General features: G+C 38.8%; 1 protein-coding gene across 1 annotated transcript in view; it reads left to right on the top strand.

Moving 5' to 3' along the window:
• PDE3A (phosphodiesterase 3A) overlaps window positions 4,944-26,108 on the top strand; it is a gene marked incomplete at its 5' end in the record, with an annotated part of 324,269 nt that continues 303,104 nt past the window's right edge. Inside the window, 2 exon segments of the mRNA NM_213736.1 lie at window positions 4,944-5,075; window positions 5,106-5,470. Of these exon segments, the coding sequence (NP_998901.1) occupies window positions 4,946-5,075; window positions 5,106-5,470 (495 nt within the window).

Raw genomic sequence — 26,108 nt, 5'->3', positions numbered from 1 at the left:
GTTGCAGGTGCGACCCTAAAAAGACAAAAAAAAAATTATTTATTTTGGAAGCAAAAGTATTTATTTTACTTGTTACACACATGCATTTACATAATGAATATTTATGAGATTGTCAGTAACATCTTCAGATCAGCAAGTGTATTCCATTGTGCAGTCATTCCCTTTTATTTCCATTTTCTTGTGGGGAATGCTTTGTGTCTAAAAAGCTAAAAAAATTAAATATTCCAATTATCTATTAAATATAATAGTTATTATATAATTATTATTTAATATTATATAAACATACAATATATGATATAATTATAATGATTAAATATTAATTATTAAACATTTTAATTAAAATAAAATAAAAACTTCAGTTTCTAATGGTACTAGCCATGTTTTGAGTGCTCAATAGCCATATGTGGCTAGTAGGTACCATATTTGAAGTGCAGAGTGTGTTACCATCATAGAAGAACTTTCTACTGGACAGTGTTGCCCTGGTGAAGTACAAGACTAGGACAAGGATGAGAGTTCACAGAAAGTGGCTTGGAAAGATTGTTGGCTAACTTTGGGTTCTGCAAGGCAACGGGAAGCCTTTGGATGGCTTTAAGCAGGGAGTGACATCATTGAATTTATATTTGGAAACCATCACTTTGGCTGTTGTGTAGAAAATGAGTGGTGGGTGGGGGCAACATCAATTACAAAGTTATTGCAGTTGTTCCAGCGAGGAATGATGATGGGTTGGGTTGGTTGTTGTGAGAGGGATGGTGAAAAGCAGATGGATTTATGTTACATTTTAGAGAAAGCAACAAGTGAATTTGCTAATAGACTGGAAGTAGAGCAAGGTAGGCAGAGGAAGGAACAGAGAGTAATACCCTCTTTGAATGCTTGAGCAACTAGCTAGGTGGTTATGTTTTTTCCCAAGATTGGGGAGGGCTGAGCAGAAGTTGGTTGGGTGTGTGGGGACGGATGGTAGAAAGGCAGGGAGGCAGTTGGAAGTTAAGAATTGTGTTTTGGATAAACTATATTTTAGATGGCCATTGGGTATTCATGCATGGAGCTCAGGTGGGTAGTGGAGAATGAATGACCCATACCGTGGGGGGTAAGGTTTTTGAATTTAACAGTACCATCTCCTAAATCATAACTGTGTTTCTCAAAGTGCAAAAGAAATGCAATGGAGTTCATTCCTAGATCCTTTTTACCAAGCGCTAATGAAAACACATCCCCTAGATTTGGCTAAGTGGAGAGATTTAACAAGTCAAATTTGAATTTTTCTTTCCATTTTCCTTATTCCATTTTTCTGGGTGTATCATATTTCCCAGGTCCTTTGTCTGTTACTTTCTTGAATTTGAATGCATGGGAACTCATTCACAGAAAATGGGCAGTTTTTATTTTTATGTGATTATTCAGTGTCCACTGTATGTGTTGGGTCTGATTCCATTTAATATGTTCTGCATAATGTTAATTCTTTCAGTTAGTATAGTGCTGCAGCTTTCTGCACTTATCTACTAAGAGTATTTTATTATTTTTACTTCTCTGCCTCCAGGTTCTGGATGGTAATGCTGGCAAGGGGTGGAATCTACCTTCTTTCCTTTTGGTGGAACAATAACTTTCTGTTTGTGATGTTTGTTGAGAATTGGGAGAAACCAGGACATTGCCTCTATAGTATTAATGAAAACCTTGAGAATGTCATTAACATACAAACCTAGTGTTTTTGTTTTGCTGCCATTAACAAATGCCATTCTTATATTTTTTTTCTGGCACAGTGTTGCTTTACTATCTGCATGCCATCTCTTACAAGTTTAGTTTGTATGATGATTTATTGTTGTTGTTTTTCCCTAAAGAACGGAGTTAATTGTTGGGGGTAGAGTATAGGGAAGATCGAAATATTCTGAAATTCTCCTTACTGTTCCTTTCTGTCTAACCTTGATATATGCCTGGATTTTAACTTTTTTTTTTCCTTTTCATGTGCTATTTTTGATGTCAGCGGATATTAGCATGATATTCCAATCAAGGCTTTTCACTCTTAAACGTTTCAGGTAGGCTCTGGCATATAAATCATACATGTAAAAAGAAAACTCAAAAAAGTATGTGTGCAGGCTAGGGGCCTCATTTGTCTTTGGCAGAGGCATCACTGCTCCTGTTTCCTTAACTAGTAAACAGATGGTGTCCACTGCCATTGACTAGATGCCCAACTTGTTTTCCATGTGGCAGTACAGTTCTGGCCATCTGATGGAGAGGAGCTGTATCATCACAGCTCCTCATACCTAATTTATGTCATAAAATGACTATTAATACCTGCCCCAAACTAGAGGAAGCTGTTTACCATGAAGCTAAGCTTAAGACTTAAGCCTTTCTCCTTCCCTACCCTCATGAATTAATTTTACTTCAAGGATCTCCTTTGCCTTTTCTTTATATTGCTTCAGCTTTACACATAAAAATACAGTGGGATATTGAGCCAATTATCCAAATACTCCAGGTTCTAAACACACTTTAACCTGGGGTGTCAAGATAATTAAGACACAATTGGATTGTTATTAACATCATTAGTGAGGGCAAATGACATCTAAGGTAGCCATATTAAAAATGAACAAGCGTGGATTATCACATTCTTGAACTAGGTGTAAAAAGAAACCCTTGATGGACTTCTAAAACTCCAATGATTATTCTTCGTAGTAATAAGTTATCTTACATGGTTTTTCCTTTAGTTTCTCAAATACTACAGTACTGTGGTACATGAAATATGTATCCTGTAAATATAAATAACTAGGATCCTGATTTTTTTCTCATAAGCTTTATTAATGGTAGACATAGTATTTCACAACCATAGACAGCCTACTAAGATCTTTCCTATTGTTCACCTACCTGTCCTCACTGCTTTTCCCTTGAGATTTCTTTATACGGCTTTCTGATTGACTGTTTTGGCTTCATAACTTTGTACACCTTCTTGAGGCTAGGGTCACTTAATCTCAAAATAATTTGCCATCCAACATCAACAATTGTTCACTAATACTCTCATATACTTCCTTTTTAAAAAAATTTTAAGTAATACTAAAAAACCCCCTGCTCTTCCGTCCTACCTATCCTTAATAATGTTCTCATGGTCTAGGTTACTTGTTGAGATTTTCCATTATTTGGACCAACAGGAAAAGCTTGGGTTCTCTGTTGAAAACAGACCTTCCCACAAGAGCAGTCAAGGCCTCACAATGCCACCTGAATTTGGTTTGCTGTTGTACCTGACTTGAGAACCTATAAGCACCTTCGAATCACTCAGACAGTAGATGTGGCTGTCATGTTAATAACAGTGGGAAGTCAGTTGGCTCCTGTCGCCTGCCAAGTATCCAAGCACAATCCTTTTTTTTTTTTTTTTTTTCTTTTTTCCTTCCAACATCTTAGACAGCTCAACCTGAGGGCCAGCCGTAGACCCCCGCGGTCCCCCGGCTGCAGCGAGCTGGGCAGTTCACGTGCCTCAGCAACCCATTCCCCAGAGTGCTGGCTGCGCAGCACCGCTCTGGGGAAAGGAGCTCTGGTGCTGAGAGTAGCGCCTCCTCCGGGGGAGGGCCGGGAGCTGGCCTGCGCAAGCTTTCCTAGGGAGTTGCCTTAAAGAAAGCAAGCGGGATTGCAGATAGCTCCAGCTGCCTGCTTTTTAAATACAGTTTTAAGCAGCGTCTTCACTCCCTTACCTTCTGCAAAATTGCAAATCACTACCAACCTCGCACCAAAAAGAAGGGGGCGGGGGTGGGTGGGAGGGGGGAGAGCAAATCTCCTTCTCCCTTCTCACTTTCCCTTCCTTTCCAGCTCTCTCTTCCTCCCTTCCTTCTGCCGCAGCCGCTTGTCTCTCGGACTGTGTCTCTCTCCAACCGGACTTAGCAACTTCTTGCTTATTTCTCAGCCCGTTTTCCATTTTTTCCACCCTTTGCCATGAACTGGACCGACAGACGCAGGGGAGGCTGTGCTTTCTGCCCCAGGGAATGGCGATTCGCTTCCCGGGGCCGTGCCGGGGAGGATCGGCAGAGAAGAAAGAAAGAGTGATAAAGAGCTGCTGAAAGGAAGAGAAGGGGGACCTCCGTCTGCCGCGGGCCCCGCGCGCAGTAGCGCCCGGGATGGTCCCGAGCTCTCCCCGCGCCTTCCGCGCCTCCAGTGGCTGCGGTCCCCGAGCGCTGGACACCTTGGGCAATCTTTAAAAATCCCAAAGTAGGGAGAGACCCTGGAGGACTGAAGTCGGGGGTGGGGGTGGAGCGGAGAATTTTGCAGAGCTTTTCCAAGAGAGAAAAAGAGGAAGTCTGATTCTTTCTGCCTGTGCTAAGCTTTTAACTTGAAGGCGTCTCTTTGGAGCATCTAGTATTCTCCAGGAGTTGCCGAAAGCTGAAACTTTCGACGCTCCCAGGCTGGGAGGAGAAGGAGGGATTCCGAGGGTGGGATTGGGAGGAGGGCGAGCGGGCGTGTGTGCGTGTCTGTGTGTGTGTGTGTGTGGCGGGGTGGGAGTGCCTGGGGGACCTCGGGGACTCCGCGAAGAGGGCGCACCATGGCAGCGCCGGGCAAGGCCGCGCGCGTCGGGGCTAAGCCCGGCCACGGGGAGGCGAGGCCGGCCCCCGCAGATGGCCGGGACAAGCACCCTCGCGTCGCCACCGCACCGCCGCGGGACTCGGGTTGCCGCGGCTGCTGGGGAGACCTGGTGCTGCGGCCGCTCCGGCGCTGCCGGAAACTTTCCTCCGCGTTGTACGCGGGCTCCCTGTCCTTTCTGCTGGCGCTGTTGGTGAGGCTAGTCCGCGGGGAGATCGGCTGTGACCTGGAGCGGAGTAAGGAGGCGGCGGCGGCGGCGGAGGAGGAGGAAGCGGCCCCGGGCGCAGAAGGGGGCGTCTTCCCGGGGCCGCGGGGTGGTGCTCCCGGGGGCGGCGCGCCGCTCGGCCCCTGGCTGCAGCCCTCGGCGCTGCTCTTCAGTCTCCTCTGTGCCTTCTTCTGGATGGGCTTGTACCTCCTGCGCGCCGGGGTGCGCCTGCCTCTGGCCGTCGCGCTGCTGGCCGCCTGCTGCGGGGGGGAAGCGCTCGTCCAGATTGGGCTGGGCGTCGGGGAGGATCACTTACTCTCGCTCCCCGCCGCGGGGGTGGTGCTCAGCTGCTTGGCCGCCGCGACATGGCTGGTGCTGAGGCTGAGGCTGGGCGTCCTCATGATCGCCTTGACTAGCGCTGTCAGGACGGTGTCCCTCATTTCCTTAGAGAGATTCAAGGTCGCCTGGAGACCTTACCTGGCGTACTTGGCCGGCGTGCTGGGGATCCTCCTGGCCAGGTACGTGGAGCAAATCTTGCCGCAGTCAGCGGGGGCGGCTCCGAGGGAGCATTTTGGGTCCCAGCTGCTTGCTGGGACCAAGGAAGATATCCCGGTATTTAAGAGGAGGAGGCGGTCCAGCTCCGTGGTGTCCGCCGAGATGTCCGGCTGTAGCAGCAAGTCCCATCGGAGGACCTCTCTGCCCTGCATACCGAGAGAACAGGTAAGCGCCGGCAGCCCCTCTCTCGCGCCTATGGGGAAAACTTGAAACCCTTGAGATCCATCACAAAGTGGAGGGGATTCGATCGCTGGGAACAGAAGGAAAGATAGCTTAGAAAAGCGCTCTAACTTCAGCCTTAGTTGGAAACTAGCGAATTTCCCCCCTCCTCTCACGCAATATTTTATAACCTTGAACAACAGGAACACGAATAAGTAATAAAACTAGATGGCATTTGCAGGGTCTTCCACAGCTGGGCCAACTTTTTAGATTTGCTACACCTGGCGTATGGCGCCTTTGCACTTTTAAGTGCCCACATACTTTCCTCCTTTAGCAGAAATGTTCGAATTAAGTTTATTTATTTATTTTAATTTTTTTTTTAAGCAGTGGGTGATTTTTAAGACTTGGATTTTTACTAGGTTTCTATTTCTTTTTATAAAATTTCTTTCCTCTAAAGGGACAGGTAAACGTTTATGGAAGTCAGTAAAAATATTCTAGAGTACAAACAAAGAATACTTGAAGTGAGGTACTGATTATTTTCTGGTTTTGCAGTGTCTTAATTGAGGAGATTGTGTTTGGTGGTGCCCAGTTTGTTTTTAAATGTAATTTGGGGACATACATTATCACATGCTAATCTGTTTTGTTTATAAACTTCAATTTGGGGAATAGTTTTTCTTGCGCATCAGAATTTGTCAAAATTGTGGACTGTGCTTTAATGTAAACTAAAAAGAGACATTTCTCTTATGTATCTACATACTTAAGTGAATATTTAGAAATTCAAATGGATTTATGCAGGAAATATTAATTCAGGAGAGTATTTTTAAATCTGGTGATATAAGTATTTCAGGGAGGAGGAGGAATCTAGTATTATGAGTGAAGTTATTCCGGATAAAAGTTCAGTGAATTTTGGGGACCAGTAGCCTTATTATCATTAAGTGTTTTGAGACCCTTATAGCTGCTATAAGGGGCATTAAAGGAACAAATCCTAATTTTAAATGCAGATTGTATCTGAAAAGGAATACTTAGTGTTCACCTCTCTACTCCAAGCAGATTTGACACTTGGGTGGGGGTGGCAGAGAGCTGGTTATGTACAGCAAATGGAAATTTACACTTTCCCATTTAAATTTATGCTTGTGTACCTGTGGTGCTATTAGAACAACTTTAGGGAGTGAGAGACTACTCTAAGACATAGTGAGCTTTTTCTTTTTAGGTTATTCTGTGGATAATCATTTGGGTATTTCTAAGAAATAGCAGTCACCATATGGTGTAGTGGCCAGTTTGTTTCTGAAATGGAGTTGATTACACAGAATGTGGTTGTTTGACATTATTTAGCAGAATGGATGACAGCATCATAGTCTCTATGTTTGCTTTAAAACAAATGTACTTATTTAGCTTTTTGTTTAGATAAAGCAAATATTTCTTCGGTTTAGCTTACTCTGAGAATGAAGTTAAAAACAGGCCACTGACTGATACTTAGTTTTGCTAGAAATTTGGAAATCAGCAGAATAAAGTAACCTATCTATTTAAGGGTAAACCAATTAGGGGAAAAACACATTCTAATTTCTTTTCAAAGTTACCGGAGGGAATGTCTTTTAAATAAAAGCACTATTAGTTTAAATACGTTTCAAACACACTTAATTTATGGGGAAATGTGATTTAATCATTGCAAAATTGAACCTGAATTTCTAAGGCAAATCTGTGATATAATCATAAATAACTTGACTTTAAATTAATCCTCGAAATTTACTTTCTGAAATTCCACATTAACATTTAGAAGTTAAGGAGTTAAGGGTGGATTTAACATAAGAAGATGTTTAGGTGAATTAACCAGTGGTGTTAATTAAGCTGTGGGTTTTTATTGGTTTTCTCTGGTTTGAATTGATAAATGGGGGGTTTGAATTATCTGCAAATTATAAGAAAATAACAGCATTGCACTTTTAAATGTTTTTGCTGATGAATGCTGTTGAAAATTATCTATTTTGGTCAGTTTCTTTGGTCACCATTTTTTTTTTTTTAAAGGCCGTGTTTATGAAGACTATTCTAAAGTGAGAGATTATCTCTTGGCGGATGAAAAAACAAGGTTACATTTAGTAGAAATTTATTTACTTGAAATTTTAATGAGGGCATGGGTGAGTGTGTGCGTGTTACTTAAGACTAGTTTTTATATATGAGCCATGAAAGTTGTTGCTGAGCATAATTGTGGGGAGTGGGTGGGAACTAGCGTGCAATAGGATCTTATAAGACAGGGCAATATCTCATACGTTAGCCAAACTGTGTGAAAAGTTCAGGAGCTATATAGTGAATGGCTTATCTGTTTATCACAAGGAAACACACTTCTGATTAAGGGTGCAAAGTGTACCCGTGTCATTTGCATGCTTTATGAAGTCAAGAAGCAAAATAATTATAAAACACATATGTTAACACTGCCCTGAATGCTACCTGATTAGGAGATCTTTTCTGAAAGACTGTCTCCTCTCAATTTGAGATAATCCTCAGGCAACAAGTGAATTTTAAATAGAGGTGGAAGGACATAAAACACAGAGGCTGGCAGAGAATTTCTTTGGACCTTGCTCATTGTGGGGTTTAAAGGTGAGAAAATTTCAGCCTTTTCTTCTCCATGTGAATGATAGCAGCCACTTGTTTAGGACCTGTCTCTCTTTTCAATGACTCAATTCTAAAAGGTCAAGGAGAATAGATGATAAAAATTCCCATAAGGCAAACCAAATGACAGATGTATTTCCCTCCCTCCCTGCTTCCCTTCCCGAACCATAATTAAGGCAGTAGATCAGATATTACATACAGAATGGAGTTTTGCAACACTGATCATAAAGATGGCTTCCATCAAAGACAGGAGACATAGATCGAATCATCAACTGAAGAATTAATGGCACATGGAGTGTAACTGTGAGATGCTTTGCAGGCAGGTATCTATTCTCAGGGAAGAACAAAGTTTGTAACTTTTATGTGGCTTTGGGGGCAGTCCCCCCAGCCCACCATCCTCAAGATTTTGTAAATCTGTGTGTTGCACTGTACTTTTTTGGTTGGCAGCGTTAAGAAGGCAGATGTTTCCATGAAGGTGTGTATATCTTTCCTAAGAGATGTTCATGTCCCAGGGCAGGTATGTATCTCTCAGGGAATCAATGTCCCCTCCTAACACTAAGATCCTTAGAATTTCTTGAATTATTAGCTATTATGCATGATTAATAAATATGTTTTTTTCAACATAAAATTTTCCAATATTTAACACATGGACATTGTGTTTGAAGGGGGGGTGTCTCTCTAGTCTCTTTATACATCAAAGGACATAATTGGTCAATTGTCCCCCTCTAATTACTGGGACCACCTTGTAAAGCATTTTTGAAAGATTCCAAACCAAGGCCATTTTACTTTGGTTCCACTTTAAGATGAATTTAATATTTTTTGCCTGTGGTTTCACATAGAAGAAACACAAGCCACATGCCTCTCACCATGAATGCATTTGTACCACTTGATGGCAAAATTCTTGGTGAAGAGTGTAGTCTCAGAAAGGTGTAAATCTATACTTCACACCGTGTAATTAAAAAATCAGAATTGTTTCCCATGCATAGGTCCTGAAAGCTCTTAAACATCTTTTGGCGTTTCTCTCGTGGCACATTGGACACGAATCCGACTAGGAACCATGAGGTTGCAGGTTCGATCCCTGGCCTCACTCAGTGGGTTAAGGATCCGGCATTCCTGTGAGCTGTGGTATAGGTCACAAACACGGCTCAGATCCCTCGTTGCTGTGGCCCTGGTGTAGGCCTGCAGCTGTAGCTCGGATTAGACCCCTAGCCTGGGAACATCCACATGCTGCGGGTGTGGCCCTAAAAAGAGGAAAAAAAAAAATCTTTAGCAGATTTTTGTAGAGATGTGATGATTAAGAGTCTGGTGTGTGGTTATCAAAAGTAAAATCAGGAGTTCCCGTCATGGCCCAGTGGTTAACGAATCCTACTAGGAACCATGAGGTTGCGGGTTTGGTCCCTGCCCTTGCTCAGTGGGTTAACGATCCGGCGTTGCCGTGAGCTGTGGTGTAGGTTGCAGACGCGGCTCGGATCCCGCGTTGCTGTGGCTCTGGCGTAGGCTGGTGGCTACAACTCCGATTCAACCCCTAGCCTGGGAACCTCCATATGCCACGGGAGCAGCCCAAGAAATAGCAACAACAACAACAACAACAACAACAAAAAAGACAAAAAGACCAAAAAAAAAAAAAAAAAGTAAAATCAAGGGGGAGTTCCCTTCGTGGCACAGTGGAAACGAATCCAGCCAGTGTCCGTGAGGCTGCGGGTTGGATCCCTGGCCTCGCTCAGTGAATCGGGGAACCAGCGATGCTGTGAGCTGTAGTGTAGGTCACAGATGAGTCTCAGATCCCGTGATGCTGTGACTGTGGCATAGGCCGGCAGCTGCAGCTCTGTTTCAACCCCTAGCTTGGAAACTTCCATATGCTGCAATTGTGGCCCTAAGAAAAAAAAAAAAAAAAAAGTGGAATCAAGGTTTTTATGACTGGTGTAAGAGAGATATTTTCAAGCAAAAAAGCCAACCACAAGAATGATGAAACAAAAAATAGCAGAATATATAGTAGGTATAGTTTTCAGTGCTAGGCCTATGGTAGGCCTTCTTACATCTTTGTTAAAAGGTATAGCTTACTTGTGTTAGCAGTATAGATTTAAAATACAGAAGCATTCTTAGGAAAGTACAGGAAATCCTTAAATACATTTCAGTATAACATATTTCTCAAATTGAATAAATTTTGGAAACAATCATGGGTTTTGAATTCAATTGTAGCTTCTATTACATTTCAGTAGAACACAGCTTATGGCGATACAAAGAACAATATTGCTTATTTATGACCTGCTGACAGAATTAAAATTAATTAATGCCAGCTTCTGAAAACACTAAAAAGGGAAAAGATTTTCTTATCCTTTGGGAAAGGTGAAGGGAAAGAATTTTTTTTTGTGCGTGGGAACAAAATTGTGATTTTACTTGGCGAATGTAGATATTTAAAGCATACTGAAAAAACTTAACTGACAGAAATAGTCAGTGAATCTATATAAATTTACAGAGGTTGGAGGCAGTCAAACAGTAATTTTACTCTTTCTGTATTGAGTCTAAAGTATAAAAAAGTTAAAACTGTAGAACTGAAAGAAATGCTGTGTATGCTGGGCTGTCATGTTAATTAAATAAACAACCAGAACAGTGACTCTGTGTATGAAATACATTTTGAAAAGCCTGGGGGGAGGGGGTGCAGGCAGGCAAGGGTGAGTGACACTGGAATGAAAAAACATTCATTATATCTGTAGTGACATTTGTGTGAATTTGTTGTATTCTATTAGGAAATATAGCTCTGAGAAGAATCTCTTCAGGAGTCTAAAGACTCCTGAAATTTAATTTCACTTCCGTTTTAAATAAGTTCTCACTTATTATGTTGCAGTAGGATGTTTATGAACCTCAAAATTAGAAATAGGCCTATATAGTATATTTTAAGATTTTTAATTAATACGGTTTGTGCCATTAACAGCCCAACGGAGTCTATATAGGCCTCATTGAAAAGTTGTTATTTAATCTATCAAAAGAATGAGTTTATTTGGGGCTCAGGGGTGTGAGTTGGGTTTTTCAGAAAACCTTCTTGTATAGGTCAAGTTTCTTTAGCTTAGTGAAATTATGGCCACTCCTACGTGTTTCTGGTGAATTGTTTTTGTTGACCAAGTGTCCCCTTTTGCATGGAGTCTCCACCTCCCTTTTCTGGGCGTGATAAATTGTGACTTTTTTTTTAAAAGCCTCAAATATATTAGGTTGAAAACTCAATTTGTGTTTATTTTCTACATTCATATTTTCAGTGAAGCTCTATCAAATAATTCAGAATGAACCCCAGAAGATTTAGACACTTGAACTACACCTAGTCATATATTCTTCTATTTTTTGTTTTATGGTTTTTGTTGTTGGCTTTTTTTGCTTGAAAATATCTTACACCATATTTTTGCACCTAAAGATGTACTCTGTTAATATTCAAATGAGCATTATTCCTTTACATAGAAATTTAAATCCTTAAATTTAAATACATATTTAAATCCTTAAATATGTATAGGTAGGAATTACTGAAAATGTATGTTTGCACTGTTGTTAACATAAAATACACAGATTTGATCTGTGGGGGGGCTGTAACCTTTTTATTTTTATTTTTTAAAGTCTTATTGAAGTGTAGATGATTTACAATGTCGTGATAATTTCTACTGTACAAGAAATTGATTCATTTATATGTGTACATACATCCCTTCTTTTTCAGATTCTTTTCCCACCTAGATTATCAGAATATTGGGTAGAGTTCCCTGTGCTATACAGCAAGTCTCTGTTGGCAACTCTTCTGTATACCTCAGTGTGCATATGCCAGTCCCAAACCCCCAGTCCATCCCTCCCCACAACCTGTCCCCTTTGGTAACCATGGGCTTGTTTTCAAAGTCTGTGAATCTCTTTCTCTTCTGCAAATAAGTTCGTTTGTATCCTTTAAAAAAAAAAATACACAGTTTTGATCTCTGGTGGAGAAAAATCTTAAAGATACGCCTAAGTCGTAGTTCAGAGAAAGATTTGACAGATAACGGTAGTCGAAACCATTAGTTGACTGTACGTGTTCACCCAAAATGCACACTATTTTAAAAGAAGATTCGATCCTTAGCTAATGTTATTTATAAAGGTCTTTGGTCAGTGAACCTATAAAATGTCATATCAACATATTTTGTTTGTGCATTAAGCCTTGTGCTACAAATTATACACAGGCTGGCTCTCGAGAGCTTAACGCCTAGTTAGGATAATGAGACATCAGCAATAAAGAAAGGGGAAATCAGAGTAAAATATCTAAATGACCTCTTAGCTAATCGTTGAAGGAATGCGTATAATAACTTAGAGCAAGTTTTAAATCTAGATCCAGAACTGTCCATCTCTTCTCTGAAATTTTATGGAAGACTGTATCTGTTCATTTTTCTGGGGAAAAAAGTTTTTATTTTCACAGACTTTCAGAAGGTTTTCAGCATATAACAGTTAAACACAAATGTTCTAGATTTTGAGCAGGTTTATATTTTGACAAGGAAGTTTTTTTTCTTTGAAGTGGAAATTAATTTTGTATACATTGATAGGACTTCTGAAATAAAGGTAAAACATATGATTTAGGATATGTTATACTTTAAGGTAGCACAATGATTGCTTTCCTCTGCTGAGGTAAAATTAAACTGTGGCTGTAAGTAACTTGTTGCACTGAGATCTTAAAATCTTAAAAGGCTTAATTCTGTGCAGCCTGTAGTTAGGAGACTAGAATTAGTCTGAGTTTAGAGGGAAGGAAACTGAGAGAGAGTCAGCTAAAAGTATGCAGGCAGTCTGAGGCAAAATGTTGGCTTTTATCCAGTTCTCTCTTGAACTTGAATCTGCTGCTGAGGGAATAGATAGGAAAGGAGTCAGGCAGGTCATTTTAAGCCTATGTATCATTTGTGATTTTACACGTGGAGCCATCTCTAACTTCTCATTCAGAATTAGAAGGTTGAGTAAAACCCATTGAATGTACAAATAACACAAACTCTTTTGAGTCCTTACAAAATGAATTTTCTGATCATCTAACAGACAGCCTTTGGAATGTATTATTCAGGACTTTGTCCCAGAAATGCATGTCAATTGCATTGCAAGGTCTAACTTGGTGGAGTCTTAATTTCACCAAAGAAGAGTGTGTGATGGTAGTTTAAATATTGATTTTTGTTTTCATTTGTCTTTCCATAAATTGATTTAAAAATGTTCAGGATTTCAAACTTTAAGGCGAAAAGTTATCTGCACATCAGTGAAGCGTTTCTTTGTTAGCAAAAACAGCTGGTGGTTTTTGTTCATCTAAATTATTTTGCATGGTTTCTGTAGGAATCCATTAAAATGTAAGTAAAAAGGATGGGATGTTATAGGAGGTCTTGAAGGGCTTTACTACTTAGAGATGGGAAGGTGTTTGGAAAAAGTCACAGACCAAACAGTTTCTGCCTTTTTGATTTGATTAGAGCTGTCATTTATTATTGAGGAATCTGAGTGATTATTACAGATTTTAAGTATTGCCTGTCTTGCTAATAAAATAGTGATAAAATTATTTAAGTGTATTCATGATTTTTCACCCTAAGAATAGGAATAATTATAAGGAGCACATGATGTCTGTTGTGTGTGTGTGTGTATATGTGCGTGCATGCTTACATACACGTAAGACTTTTTCCTCTGCCAGGAAATTGCTTTCGTTGCATCAATTTAGTGGAGAAACAGTGTCACCCAGTGGCTTTGATGAAAACAGTCCTGTAAACATTATAGATAAGTGCTATCCAATAGCAATACAACAGGAGCATGTATACATGCTGTGGGTTTTTATGTTTTCTAGTTGTCTCTTAAAAAAGTAAAAAGAAAAAAAAACCCACAGCAGATGGAATCTGTGATGATACTGTTTAAATTAATCCATTGTATCATGTCAATGTAAAATCAACGTAAAAATCAAGATATTTTGCTTTCTGCTTTTTGTATGTGTCTAAATATGTGGTGTGTATTTTCCACTTACAGCATAGTCTGGTGTCACCACATTTCAAGTGCTTGGGAGATAACATGTGGTTAATGACTACCTTTGGGGACATTTTTTTAAAAGGGGAAATACCAGAATATTAATGTCACCTCTCCCATTATAATGGAAAATCCATGTAGATTGAATGATAGCACTTAATATACAACTGTTTTGCATTTATAGAAAATCATGATAGCTCATTTTTGTCCCACTTAACATTCTAATAATTGGCACATCAGTCTGTTTTCCCACTTTTCTTCGTTTCACGCTACTGCACATGTTTTAAAATTTGTTGATTTTAATTAGAGGGGCAGTTAGAGTCCTTCATAAGGAACCTTTTTGTTAACCTGATTTATAACACGGAGTCACGATTTCCAGCTAATTATGAGTTATGCCTTTCAAAGTTTGACTCATTAATAGGGATAGCTTACGTATACCGTGTGAACACGTAATCAGTAGTGTTCATGGTGATTAGTCTGCAATTGGGTTATCTAATGTCTCTTTAGAAATGAAAGTGCTCATGTTTATAATGTGGGTTGTTATCTTGGTAACTTAGGAAACTAAAGTGACAAACCTGCTAGTAGCTTTAATGGATGAAAATTATGACAGTGTCTGGTAAAGGGCTGATGACTCCTTACTATTGCTTATGTAAACACCACTCTCATAGATACACGGAATGAAAAACGGTTCCATTTTGTGTATAGAGAGGACTGGAGATTTTGGTAGTGTGGAATTTCTAAACTAGGAATTGAGATTAGGTGGCTTTCGGAGTGCTATGTGATTTCAAACCTCAGGGTGAACTCAGAAAAATGTACAGATGAAAAAGTAACTTTTAAATGTCACCTTCCTTCCATCTCCCTGCCTCAAACTCTATGAATTCATTAACTCTAGGTATAGTTCCAATATTACACTGAGAATTGATGAGAAAATGGCTTTTTTTAATATCTGGTGTGTTCTTTATATCTGTAGGCATATAGAATTATTTTTTAAAGTATGCATTTATTTTGTGTATATTGGCTAAGGTTTGTGTGTGATATTTAGTGTGACTTTTGGTTTATAAATTTCCCCTTTTTAAGTAAAACCTATCATTATCATTTAAAATGACTTATTATCTTTGTATTAGGGAGTAAAAATAGTGTGATATGTAGATTTTCACATTTCACATAGGAAATAATCTAAAAAGAGCAAAAGAGAAACCTGATATATAAAGAAGCACATTTGACTAAGATGAAATAATGTGGACTCAGTCTTATTCCTGGTGAAGCTGTCTTAATTTAGACATCTTGAACTAGCTAGCTGTTGGAAGAGTTTGTATTTCAATGTAACTAGTCATTTGCCCTGGCTAATTTTAAAATTGCTCTAAATTAATGTAGAGATTGGTCTCGTAAATTTTTTTGGGTCCATCTTCTTTTCTGACAATGTATTGTGTATGTGTGCGTGCTTGTGCATGTGTTCATATATATATATATTTTTTCCTAAGAAATGCACTTTATTTCATGTTTTTTCAACATAATAGATTCTTCTCACTCAGAGTGTGTTTAAAAATTTAAGGAATGCCTTTCTATCACTCATACCCCACCGTACCTTGTCAGAATATTGAAATAATTTTATGCAAGAAGCTTGTGGGTTTGATTTAATAGGATTTTAATAGAAAGTTTCCATCTTCTAAAGTAAGTTTAAATAACTGAATATTTATGCTATGTCTGTGGCAGGTGTTTCCTCCTCTTCAGGTATAATCCACTTAAATAAACCTAATGGAAATTTGAAGTCATAGAGATATTGTTGGGGGGAGGAATTTTATTTTGTGGCAAACCATGTGGAATCAGCATCCTTAGGACATGGTTTAACTAGCTTGAGCACAGATAGAAGAAATAGTTCTTATGTTTAAACTACGTATTTTAGAGGATCAAGTTAATAGGTCCACTTAGGAAATGCTCTTCAGAAGACAGTGCTAGTCCTTGAGACAGGAAGCATCCCCTTGCCATCCTGACTCAGCAACAATCAAGAAATTTGGGAAGGCAACTAGGCTACCTCGAAAATTTACTTTCTAGGCTTAAGAACTGAAGAAGTCAGATTCACATCACAACAGTTTTCATTACAAAAGGAAATCAAACTTTTTAGCCTTCTCGTGCCAGCCATAAATATTTCTTTAGAAAATTCCAGCCCAGTGTCTTGCTCATTGTAGGGGCTGGCTGGGAGGCTAAATGGATGGTTAAAAAAAAAAAAAAAAAAAGGTTTTTTGTTTTTGTTTTTTTTTTTTGTCTTTTTAGGGCCACACTCGGGGCATATGGAGGTTCCTCATGGATACTAGTCAGATTTGTTTCTACTGAACCACACGGGAACTCCCAAGAAATGATTTTAATCAGAAGTTATTGAGATTGAGCTAGTGATTAAACTGATGGAGGTAAACTTCTATAGAGAGAGGAAAAGAAATAGCCTATTAACTAGTCTGTGAACTTATGGTTTTAATGTATTTGTATTTTTTATTGCTTTTAAGATGTTCTCTGACATGTGTCAGATAAGGTGCTGAATTTGCCTGTGCCCTTAGTGGTAGGAAACCTCATGTTCAGCATGAGTCCTAGCTATTTATTTTTAGCTCGTTTCTAACTGAGAATAGCCAAAACTACCACCAAGATCCTTGAGTTGTGAATTTCAGGAAGATCTCTGAAATTAAGGCAAATTTTTTAGAAAAATAAATATTCAAGTCTTTTTCTTATTCAACTAAAATTAATTGAGAAAGAATCAACTTTGACATTACTTGTTCCCATCACTTTTTACGAAGTTATGTTCAACTACACTTTTTCACCCTCTTTTAGTCTGTATTGTTAGAGTTCTGAGTTGCTGTCTTTCCTGAAAAGTCCAATGGAAAGTAGATACTATCTTTTAATTGTGCTCAATTACAAAATGTATTTTGAGCCCACTGCTTCCAGATTGTGTGATTGTAAAATTAACTAATATAAAATGTCATCCAGGAAGTTCCCATTGTGGCTCATTGGTAATGGGCCTGAGTAGTATCCATGAGGACGTGGCTTCAATCCCTGGCCTCGTTCAGTGGGTTTAGGATCTGATGTTGTCGTGAGTTGTGGTATAGGTCAAAGATTTGGCTCAGATCCTGCATTGCTGTGGCTATGGCTTAGGCCAGCGGCTGCGGTTCCAATTCCACCCCTAGCCTGGGAACTTTCATATGGTTACACATTTGGCCCTATAAAGCAAAAAAAAAAAAAGTCATCCAACCGTGCTGAATAATCTGAAAGTTTGTTAGCATAATTTCAGAGTCCAGAGGAATTAAAAATCAATAGCAGTTCACACGTTTTTATCAAAGTGACAAGTCTTAGTTAATCCAGGTGTTTTTGTTTTGGTCCATCTAGTTTTTTTTTTGTTTTTTTTTTTTTTGTCTTTTTGCCTTTTCTAGGGCTGCTCCCGCGGCATATGGAGGTTCCCAGGCTAGGGGTCTAATCAGAGCTGTAGCCACTGGCCTACGCCAGAGCCACAGCAGGATTCGAGCTGAGTCTGCGGCCTACACTGCAGCTTACGGCAATGCCAGATCCTTAACCTGCTCAGCAAGGCCAGGAATTGAACCCGCAACCTCATGGTTCCTAGTTGGATTCGTTAACCACTGTGCCACAATGGGAACTCTATGGTCCATCTAGTTTTTAATAGAACTTGTTAAAACAAAAAAAAAAGCTTTGAGTCAACTAAGAATGTTTTATTGCTGTAGTTTTAATGTTAGTAGAGATAATGTCATCTCTCACTGACATCGGATACTTTTCTTTTGAATATGTTAGGCAGATTATCATACCTTTAAATAAACTAGGAGTATGGCTTAGACAAAAAGCTTATTTCCAACCTTCCTTTATAAAAAGGTCAAATTTGTTATAGTTTGTGGATGTCAAGTGGTCTCATAGATAGATTAGAAAAGCTGCCATTACCGAAAATTTTCATAGTTTGAGATAGCTGTGAATATATTAATTTTTAAAAATCTGAATATTGTTTCAATTTGAAAAGATATATTACAGACTGAAAATTTAGTTATTAATTCATTGTTTAAAATACTCAAAATATATTCTTTTGGTAAAGGAGCCATTTAAAAAATTTTTTTGACGTTTTTGTCAAATGTAAAATAAACTTTAGGAGCAAAACCTTTAACTATTTTCGTTTTGGGACAGGAAGCTAAGTGTATGTCACTGCTGTCTTGAATAGTGTCTGTTTTTTACTCTTATTGGCTTGTTTATGCTATAATTGAAATTGTTTTTGCAATTTAAGCCTAAATTATCACATACTTATTAAGACAGTAGCCTCATTTTGTCACTTCCCATTCTTCTTTACTTGAGTAATAATTGGATTGGCACTTCTTAGCCCCTTTAGAGAATGACAGCTAGACCTTTTATTTATTTTTTTAATTTTTAAATTTGTTTTTTCTTTTTAGGCATATGGAGGTTCCCAGTCTAGGAGTTGCATAGGAGCTATAGGTGCTGTCCTACCCCACAGCGACAGCAATGCTGAATTTGAGCCACATCTGTGACCTACACCACAGCTCATGGCAACACCGGATCTTTAACGCACTGATCAAGGCCAGGGATCGAACCTCATGGATGTTAGTCAAATTATTTTCCATTGAGCCACGATGGGAACTCCCAACTAGACCTTTTAAATGTTTTTAGTGGAACTTCTGTAAGCAATTAACTAGTCCTAAATGAAAAGTGTGAGAATTTGGTCGGAGATGTTGCATCCAGATATAACTGAACACCAACTAACTAAAAAAATATAAAGTGACATTCAGAAATGGAAACCGCCCACAATAAATGAGCCAAAGAAATGAATGCTAGTATTTTGCTTGTGCAGAAAGAAGACTAGATCAAAATTCAGAGAGTAATTCCTAAGTTTTAAAAAAAGATGTGTGTATATATATATACATATATATATATATATACACACACATATGTTTACTGCATGGTCTTTTGAGAACATAGTGTTGTTGCACTAAAAATCTCCAATTCCTTATGACTTGCAAAGAGGAGACCCTGAAGGAATCCCTCTTAGGTGCTGGACAGGAGGTCCAGCCATGCATTGACTTAGGATCTGTCCTTGGACCAAAAGCACTGAAATTATTTTTCAGAGGTCATAATGTTGTTCATGAACTTTCCTGATACTTAATGCTTTCCAAGGCATTGATTCTTATTTTTTTAGCTCTTTAACATTATTTTTCACTTTGACTTATAAATATACCCTTATGGCACTCTGATGTGAACTTTTACCTCTTAGGTGACCAGATTGGTTAAAAATGTCAGCAAGTAAGTATATCTTATTTAAGATTGACCCTTTTTTTTTTTTTTTTTCACATTGACTCTTTGTTACCTTCTACGTATTTCAGTTTGCTTGGATTCTTATCTTTTCCCCTGGTGCTAATCGTATGTAATTATAATGCCATATTAATCAACCTATTGTTTGTGAATTCTAACAGTGTATATCTCTGATTAATAGACTAATAGACTTCCTTCAGATGCTTTCAGAATATGTCAGGAGATGGCCTAACCTCACTTAATTATAATTGCATATGATCTAACACCTTTTTCATTTGTTTTTGTCTTTTTAGGGCTGCACCCGTAGCATATGGAGGTTGCCAGGCTAGGGGTCTAATCAGAACTGTTGCTGCCAGCCTATGCCAGAGCCACAGCAGTGACAGATCCAAGCTGCATCTTCGGCCTACACCACAGCTCAGGGCAATGCCAGATCCTTAACCCACTGAGCTAGGCCAGGGATCGAACCTGCAACCTCATGGTTCCTAGTTGGATTCGTTTCTGCTGTGCCACGACGGGAACTCCAATCTAACACATTTTTTTTTTGGTTGTTATTTGATCTAACACTTTCTAAATTGAGCTGCTATTATATCCTCAATGCTATTGTTCTCAAATTTTAGTGTGAATAAAAATTATCTGGGAAGCCTATTAAAATGCAAATTCCTACGTCCTATGGTCAGATTTTCTGATTTAGTTATGTGTAGAGTGGGGTCCAGAAATCTCAAGTTTTAAGGAGCATTTTGGCTGCCTTAGTGGAGAAGTACAGGGCTCCAGACTTGCCTACTAAAACTGGATAGAAAGTTCAGACTTTGGCAATCTGATTAAGCAAATAGTTAAAAAGTACTTTGTTCAGTATCATGGGGAAAACTTATTTATTTATTTAGACACACATGTATGTATGTACACACACACATACAGAGATAGACTATAGTTTATCAACCTATGATGTTCATAAAATTTTCTCTTTGATGTCTCCACTGAGGATACCACAGAGAAGTTATTTGACCACTCTGCAGATCAGTTTCTTCTTCTATGAAATAGGAGTAACAATTTCTTTACTTACCTCATATGCTTTTACAAAGCTTAAGTCAAAATATATTGCTCTAAAGGGAGAGGGTGGGAGGGAGTCATATGGACTGGGAGTTTAGGGTTAGTAGATGAAAATTGTTACACTTAGAATGGATAAGCAATGAGGTCCTGCTGTAAAGCACAGGGAACTATATCCAGTCTCTTGGGATAGAACATGATGGAAGATAATATGAGAAAAAGAATGTGTATATATGTATGACGGGGTCACTCTGCTATATGTCAGGAATTGGCACAACACTGTAAATCAAGCATACTTTTTTTTTTTTTTTGTCTTTTTGTCTTTTCTAGGGCTGCTCTGGCGGCATATGGAGATTCCCAGGCTAGGGGTCCAATTGGAGCTGTAGCCACTGGCCTATGCCAGAGCCACAGCAACTCGAGATCTGAGCTGTGTCTGCAACCTATATCACAGCTCATGGCAACGCCAGATCCTCAACCCACTGAGCAAGGCCAGGGATCAAACCTGCAACCCCATGGTTCCCAGTCAGATTTGTTAACCACTGCGCCACGATGGGAACTCCAATCATACTTTTAAAAAATGGAAAAAATATATTGCTGTACATATGCTAAGTAGAAAGAGTATATACAGTAGACTGAGACAGGCTGAGGGTTTATAATGCATACAAGTTTGTTCAACTTCTGAAGTTGAGTAGTCCTATCAGCAACATAGGAATACTACAGCCTACTTCTTATGATGTAAAGATTAAGTCAGTTGAAATAATGGACATGGGTTTTTGTCAAATATTCTGGCCCCACCCCTGCCTATACTGAACAAGAGTAGTATCTATTCCTATCCATAGGGCCATGTCATTGAAGGTTGTAAGTAAATATCAGAAAGTATAATATAAAACAATGCAGACAATTTTGCATTTGATTAAAAAAACCATACTCACAGGCCTAACAAAAGATGCAGGTTTTCTGAAGTTAGTTAAAATGATATTAGAGGAGTTCTCCTTGTGGCTCAGTGAAAAGAACTCAATCAGTATCCATGAGGATGCAGGTTTGATCCCTGGCCTTGCTCAGTGGGTTAAGGATCCAGCATTGCCGTGAGCTGTGGTGTAGGTCGCACACATGGCTCAGATCCCACATTGCTGTGGCTGTGGCTGTGGCTGTGGCTGGCAACTGCAACTCTGATTTGACCCCTAGCCTGGGAACTTCCACATACTGCACCTGTGGCCCTTAAAAGCCAAAAAAAAAAAAAAAAAAAAAAAAAAAAAAAGAAGATATCAGAAAGTTGCTTAAATTGCAATTAAAAGCCTCAGAGAAATGAGTAGCCCGGAGAGTCAAACAAGTTAGCAGTAGATAAAGAAAAATTTGACAGAGATGGTGTTAGGTGCTTCAGAAGAAAAAGATGCAAGTGAAAAGGATGAGGAGGGATATTTAGGAAAGTTGATGTAGTCTTTGAACATGTTTGTGAAAATAGCCGATGCCTCTTTTGAGTCAGTTGTGCAGTCACATATCATATAACCCCATTGGCAACTTGATTGGTGCCCTTGCTGCCATTATAACCCATATTTTATTTTGAAAAACAAAGTTTTTTTTTTTCCAGAATTTTTAGTTCATTTTTTTTGGTGGTAAAATTTTAGTCATACCCTTCCTCATTCTCGTTATTTGCCAATGAGACCCTTATTCTCAAAGAACAGGGACTTTTGCTTATAATCTGTGAAAAGAAGTTAGTTCAGTGCTAGTTCAGCAATGCCTCTCCGTGATTGTTTATTTCATCACATTATAATACCCCTCTAGCCTCTTCCTTTTTTTACTAGCTTCCACAGGACCTCAATACTCAGGCCACTGTTGTAGATTTTCCTACCTGTGGAATAATTTTTTGTCTGTATGGAGGTGGTTGTTATGTTTTGACCTCAGCGGGAGCAGGAATCCTGGATCCTTTCACTCTACTGCCATGGGTTTCAGTTCAGATAGTTTGCCTGGGATAGTCATCCAGTTCTTCAGCTTGGTCATAGCCAGTTCTTTGGTTTTCACTGTGGTCATATGGGATATGTCAGAGAGGTGATAGGGAGGGCTGGCAGATCAGCAGGCCATGGGGATCATTGAAAGACTGATGCTCCATCAGGAATTAGGAAGCCATTGAAGGGTTTTAAGTAGAGAAAGGAAGTGGTCAAACATCCTTTTCAATAGGTTCTCTCTGTTGAGTGAAAATAGGTGGTAGGATGGGAGAAGGGAGATCAGTTAGAAGACTTTTGCATAATTCATGGAAGATTGGGAATTATACCCAAAAGTAGTGTTAGTGGGAAGTTTGTAAATATATGTCGAAGGCTATACAACCAAGATTAATGTTGACTGGTTGACCTCTTGGAAGGTAGGGAAGAAAGTTCCTTTAATATCTTCGCTTTTATATAGGGGCCTAATATTAAGGGTATACACAACACACACATACATGTATGTATACACATACATATATATACATACATAAATACATATGTGTGTGTATAATAATTTCTTGCTTTTAAAAAATCCAATTGGATTGACTTTTCTTTTTTTCAACTTCACCTTCTGCCTTTGCCTTCCAGAGAATGTCCAAACTGTGAGCCTTTTAGGAAAGCCATCAAATCTCCTTATGCTGAAACTTGAATCAAGTGTCTTTCATTATTTATAAGTATTAGTTTATTGGGTTTTATAACATTTGGTCTGATTAAAGTGAATTTTGAAATTCTATCCTGATATACCTGTGTTTTAAGATTTAAAACCAATTTGAATAAGATGAATTTTTACCACATTTAAATGTCTTTCTCATTCTCTCCCTCTTAAACAGATACATTGGTAGCTCATGCTCTAATATCCTAAGCTCTAATATAGCTAAAAATGAGACTATCCAAAGAAAAAGCAATGCTTTCCTTTTTATTAGCGTTTCAGTAGTCAGATAAATCCCATTTTTATCTAAAGGCACATTGCCAGTATATCCTAGGCCTTCCTATAGAGGAAATGCTTCTATTTTGTTTTTATATTAACCCAGATCATTTATCAACCTACAGAGCATGTCAGTGATAGGTGCTATCTAAATATTTAAATTATGATAGCTTGATTGCACTGTTACCTTTCAGAGTTGGCTAACTCTCCATTGTGGCTAATATCTGATTATGAAATATTTTCCATACTTCCCAAGGAGCACCCAAAGATAAGGACTTTTAAAACCTATGAAATGAAGAGCTTTCAATCACCTGGGAAAATACTTTGATGAATGAAGAAGTCAATCAGAAAATAAAATTGAGGATACGGCCTGCTCTCACTTCCCACAATCCAATGCAGAGCGAAAAGGAAAGAGGTTTAAATGTCATTGTTTGTATGAGGGCATCGTGGCTGATCCTGTTTATTTTTCTATCTTGTATTTTCTAAGTTTTCAACCCTGCACACTTATTTTATAATCAGAAAACAAAACCTAAGTTCCCATTGTGGCTTAGTGGAAATGAACCCAACTAATATCCATGAGGATGTGGATTTGATCTCTGGCCTCACTCAGTGGGTTAAGGATCTGGTGTTGTGGTGAGCTGTGGTGTAGGCCAGAAACTACAGCTCCAGTTCGACCCCTAGCCTGGGGCAGGTACAGCCCTAAAAAGGCAAAAAAAAAAAAAAAAAAAGAAATGTAGTCATTTGACGTTCCTCTGGATATGTTCACAGAATGCTTTGAGGACCACTTACCTAGTACTAGTTGTTGGACTTGCAGACGTGTAGAAATAGGAACTCCTGTGCTTTCATACATAGTGATGTGATTTTCAGTACCGGGTGAAATATGTTCTGGAGTAAATTTCTTGTGCATTCCCAGTTCTTCACCCAGGTGGCTGGAAAGGCATGGGTTTCTTGTAAGATTGAAGGGTCAACTGGTACATCATGGATGGGTCCCTGAAATCAGAAATTGGCACACAATAGTTTTTGTAACTCGACCTGAAATTACGGTGTTATGAACAAATATACACATGTGTGCTGAAATACATACATATGTCCTGAAACATGCTTCCATTTTTACAAAGGATTTTGAGCCTCTTCCTTTAGAAGGTAAGCAACAACACTAACCATGACTGTCACATGTTGGGATCAACATGAAAATGAATTATGTTCTATAAGGAGGGAAATTTTTTTTTTTTTTTTTTTTTTTTACTTTTTAGGGCCACATATGTGGCATACTGATATTCCCTAGTGGTTGTTGAATCAGAGCTACAGCTGCTGGCCTACACCACAGCCACAGCAGCACCATATCCAAGCTGCATCTGTGACCTGCATCACAGCTCATGACAATGCTGCATACTTAACCCACTGAGTGAGGCCAGGGGTATTCTCATGGATACTAGTAGGATTTGTTACTGCTAGTAGGATACTAATATCCTCAGGGATACTAGTACAATTTGTTACTGCTGAGCCACAATGGAAACTCCAGGTGGGAAAATTCTTCATTGAACATTTATAAGGAGAGTATTGAGCCTACTTTGCTGATTATTAGACCCATAAGATTGCAAATAAAAATCATAATGATTGTTTTGCAAAGTAATATACATTAAAAAAAACAGTTGGGGCCTGAAAGAATTTTGTTTATCACAGTACTTACAAATACTTAGCATGATTTTTCTAATAGTTTATACATAGTGTATAAAGTCTATAAGCATTTTAATTTTAGAATATTTGAAAATTTTATTCATCACTTATAGGCAGAAATCAAATGAGTTATTTCTGTATTTTCTTTTGCTGCATCTGAGTTACTCTGTGTATAATACTGATTAATTTCAGACCTGCTGGTCAGGATTTGTTGATTATTCTTTGCATTTCCTGTTTAAGGAACTGTGTATATTTCCATTTGCTTTTGCTTGTTTAAATAAATGAATAGAGAAAAAAACCAGTGTGCAATATTTCACAAATTACTTCCACACCTAGGGTTATTAACATGTGTTCTCATTTGAAGAACTGTAAACTTCTATGCGTGTAAATTCGAGAATCTCAAACCAGTTTCTTTACCTTTTACCTAAAAATATATAAAGAGACTATGGTCTTGTTTAACCCCTCCAAAAAAAAAAAAAAAAAAAAAAAAGGTTGCCAGAAATAAATATGATAGAATCAGAGAAGCTAGTTAAACAGAAAAAAAAAAACCCCTTACTCAAGCATTGTACCCTCTTTTTACTGTTCTATCCAAGGAGAGTAAGCAGATAAGTACTAGCTGATTGTTTGAGATGGTTGAGTTAAGGTGACACAGGCTGGTAGGTATTTCTCTGCTGAGTGTCTGTGGGTTGGTGGATGGGGGCAACGGGCAGCGGGGAATGGAGTGAGGGGACTTGACACTGAAGTTTGCATTTGGCTGGAGGCCACATCTCAGTGCAAATCAGAGAGGCACTTTTTCCATAGAATTAGAGGTTATCCATTACTGAGACACATTAATAATAAAATGATAACTCATCAATCAGAATGTCAGTTATTAATTTACACTGGGAAATGTTGCTGTAAGGGAAGACCAGAGTAACAACAGTTACTGGTCAGTGCTTCTTGTTCCTGGTGGGAAAGTCACCTTTAACATGGTTAGTTCCTAGACTGGGATGGTGGATCTCTGGCTTATGGGAATTCTCCTTGGAAAACTTTCACTGTTCATGTCTTTTATTCCAGAATGTTTGGAGAGTGCCCACATCATGCCAGAGAGGGTGGGCTGGTTGGGGAAGGGTTCAAAATGGACTATCCTAGCCTCCCCTCCCTG

The sequence above is a fragment of the Sus scrofa genome, chromosome 5, assembly GCF_000003025.6.
Source record: "Sus scrofa isolate TJ Tabasco breed Duroc chromosome 5, Sscrofa11.1, whole genome shotgun sequence".
NCBI classification, from domain to species: Eukaryota; Metazoa; Chordata; class Mammalia; order Artiodactyla; family Suidae; genus Sus; species Sus scrofa.
This window is presented reverse-complemented; position numbering and strand designations above follow the sequence as displayed.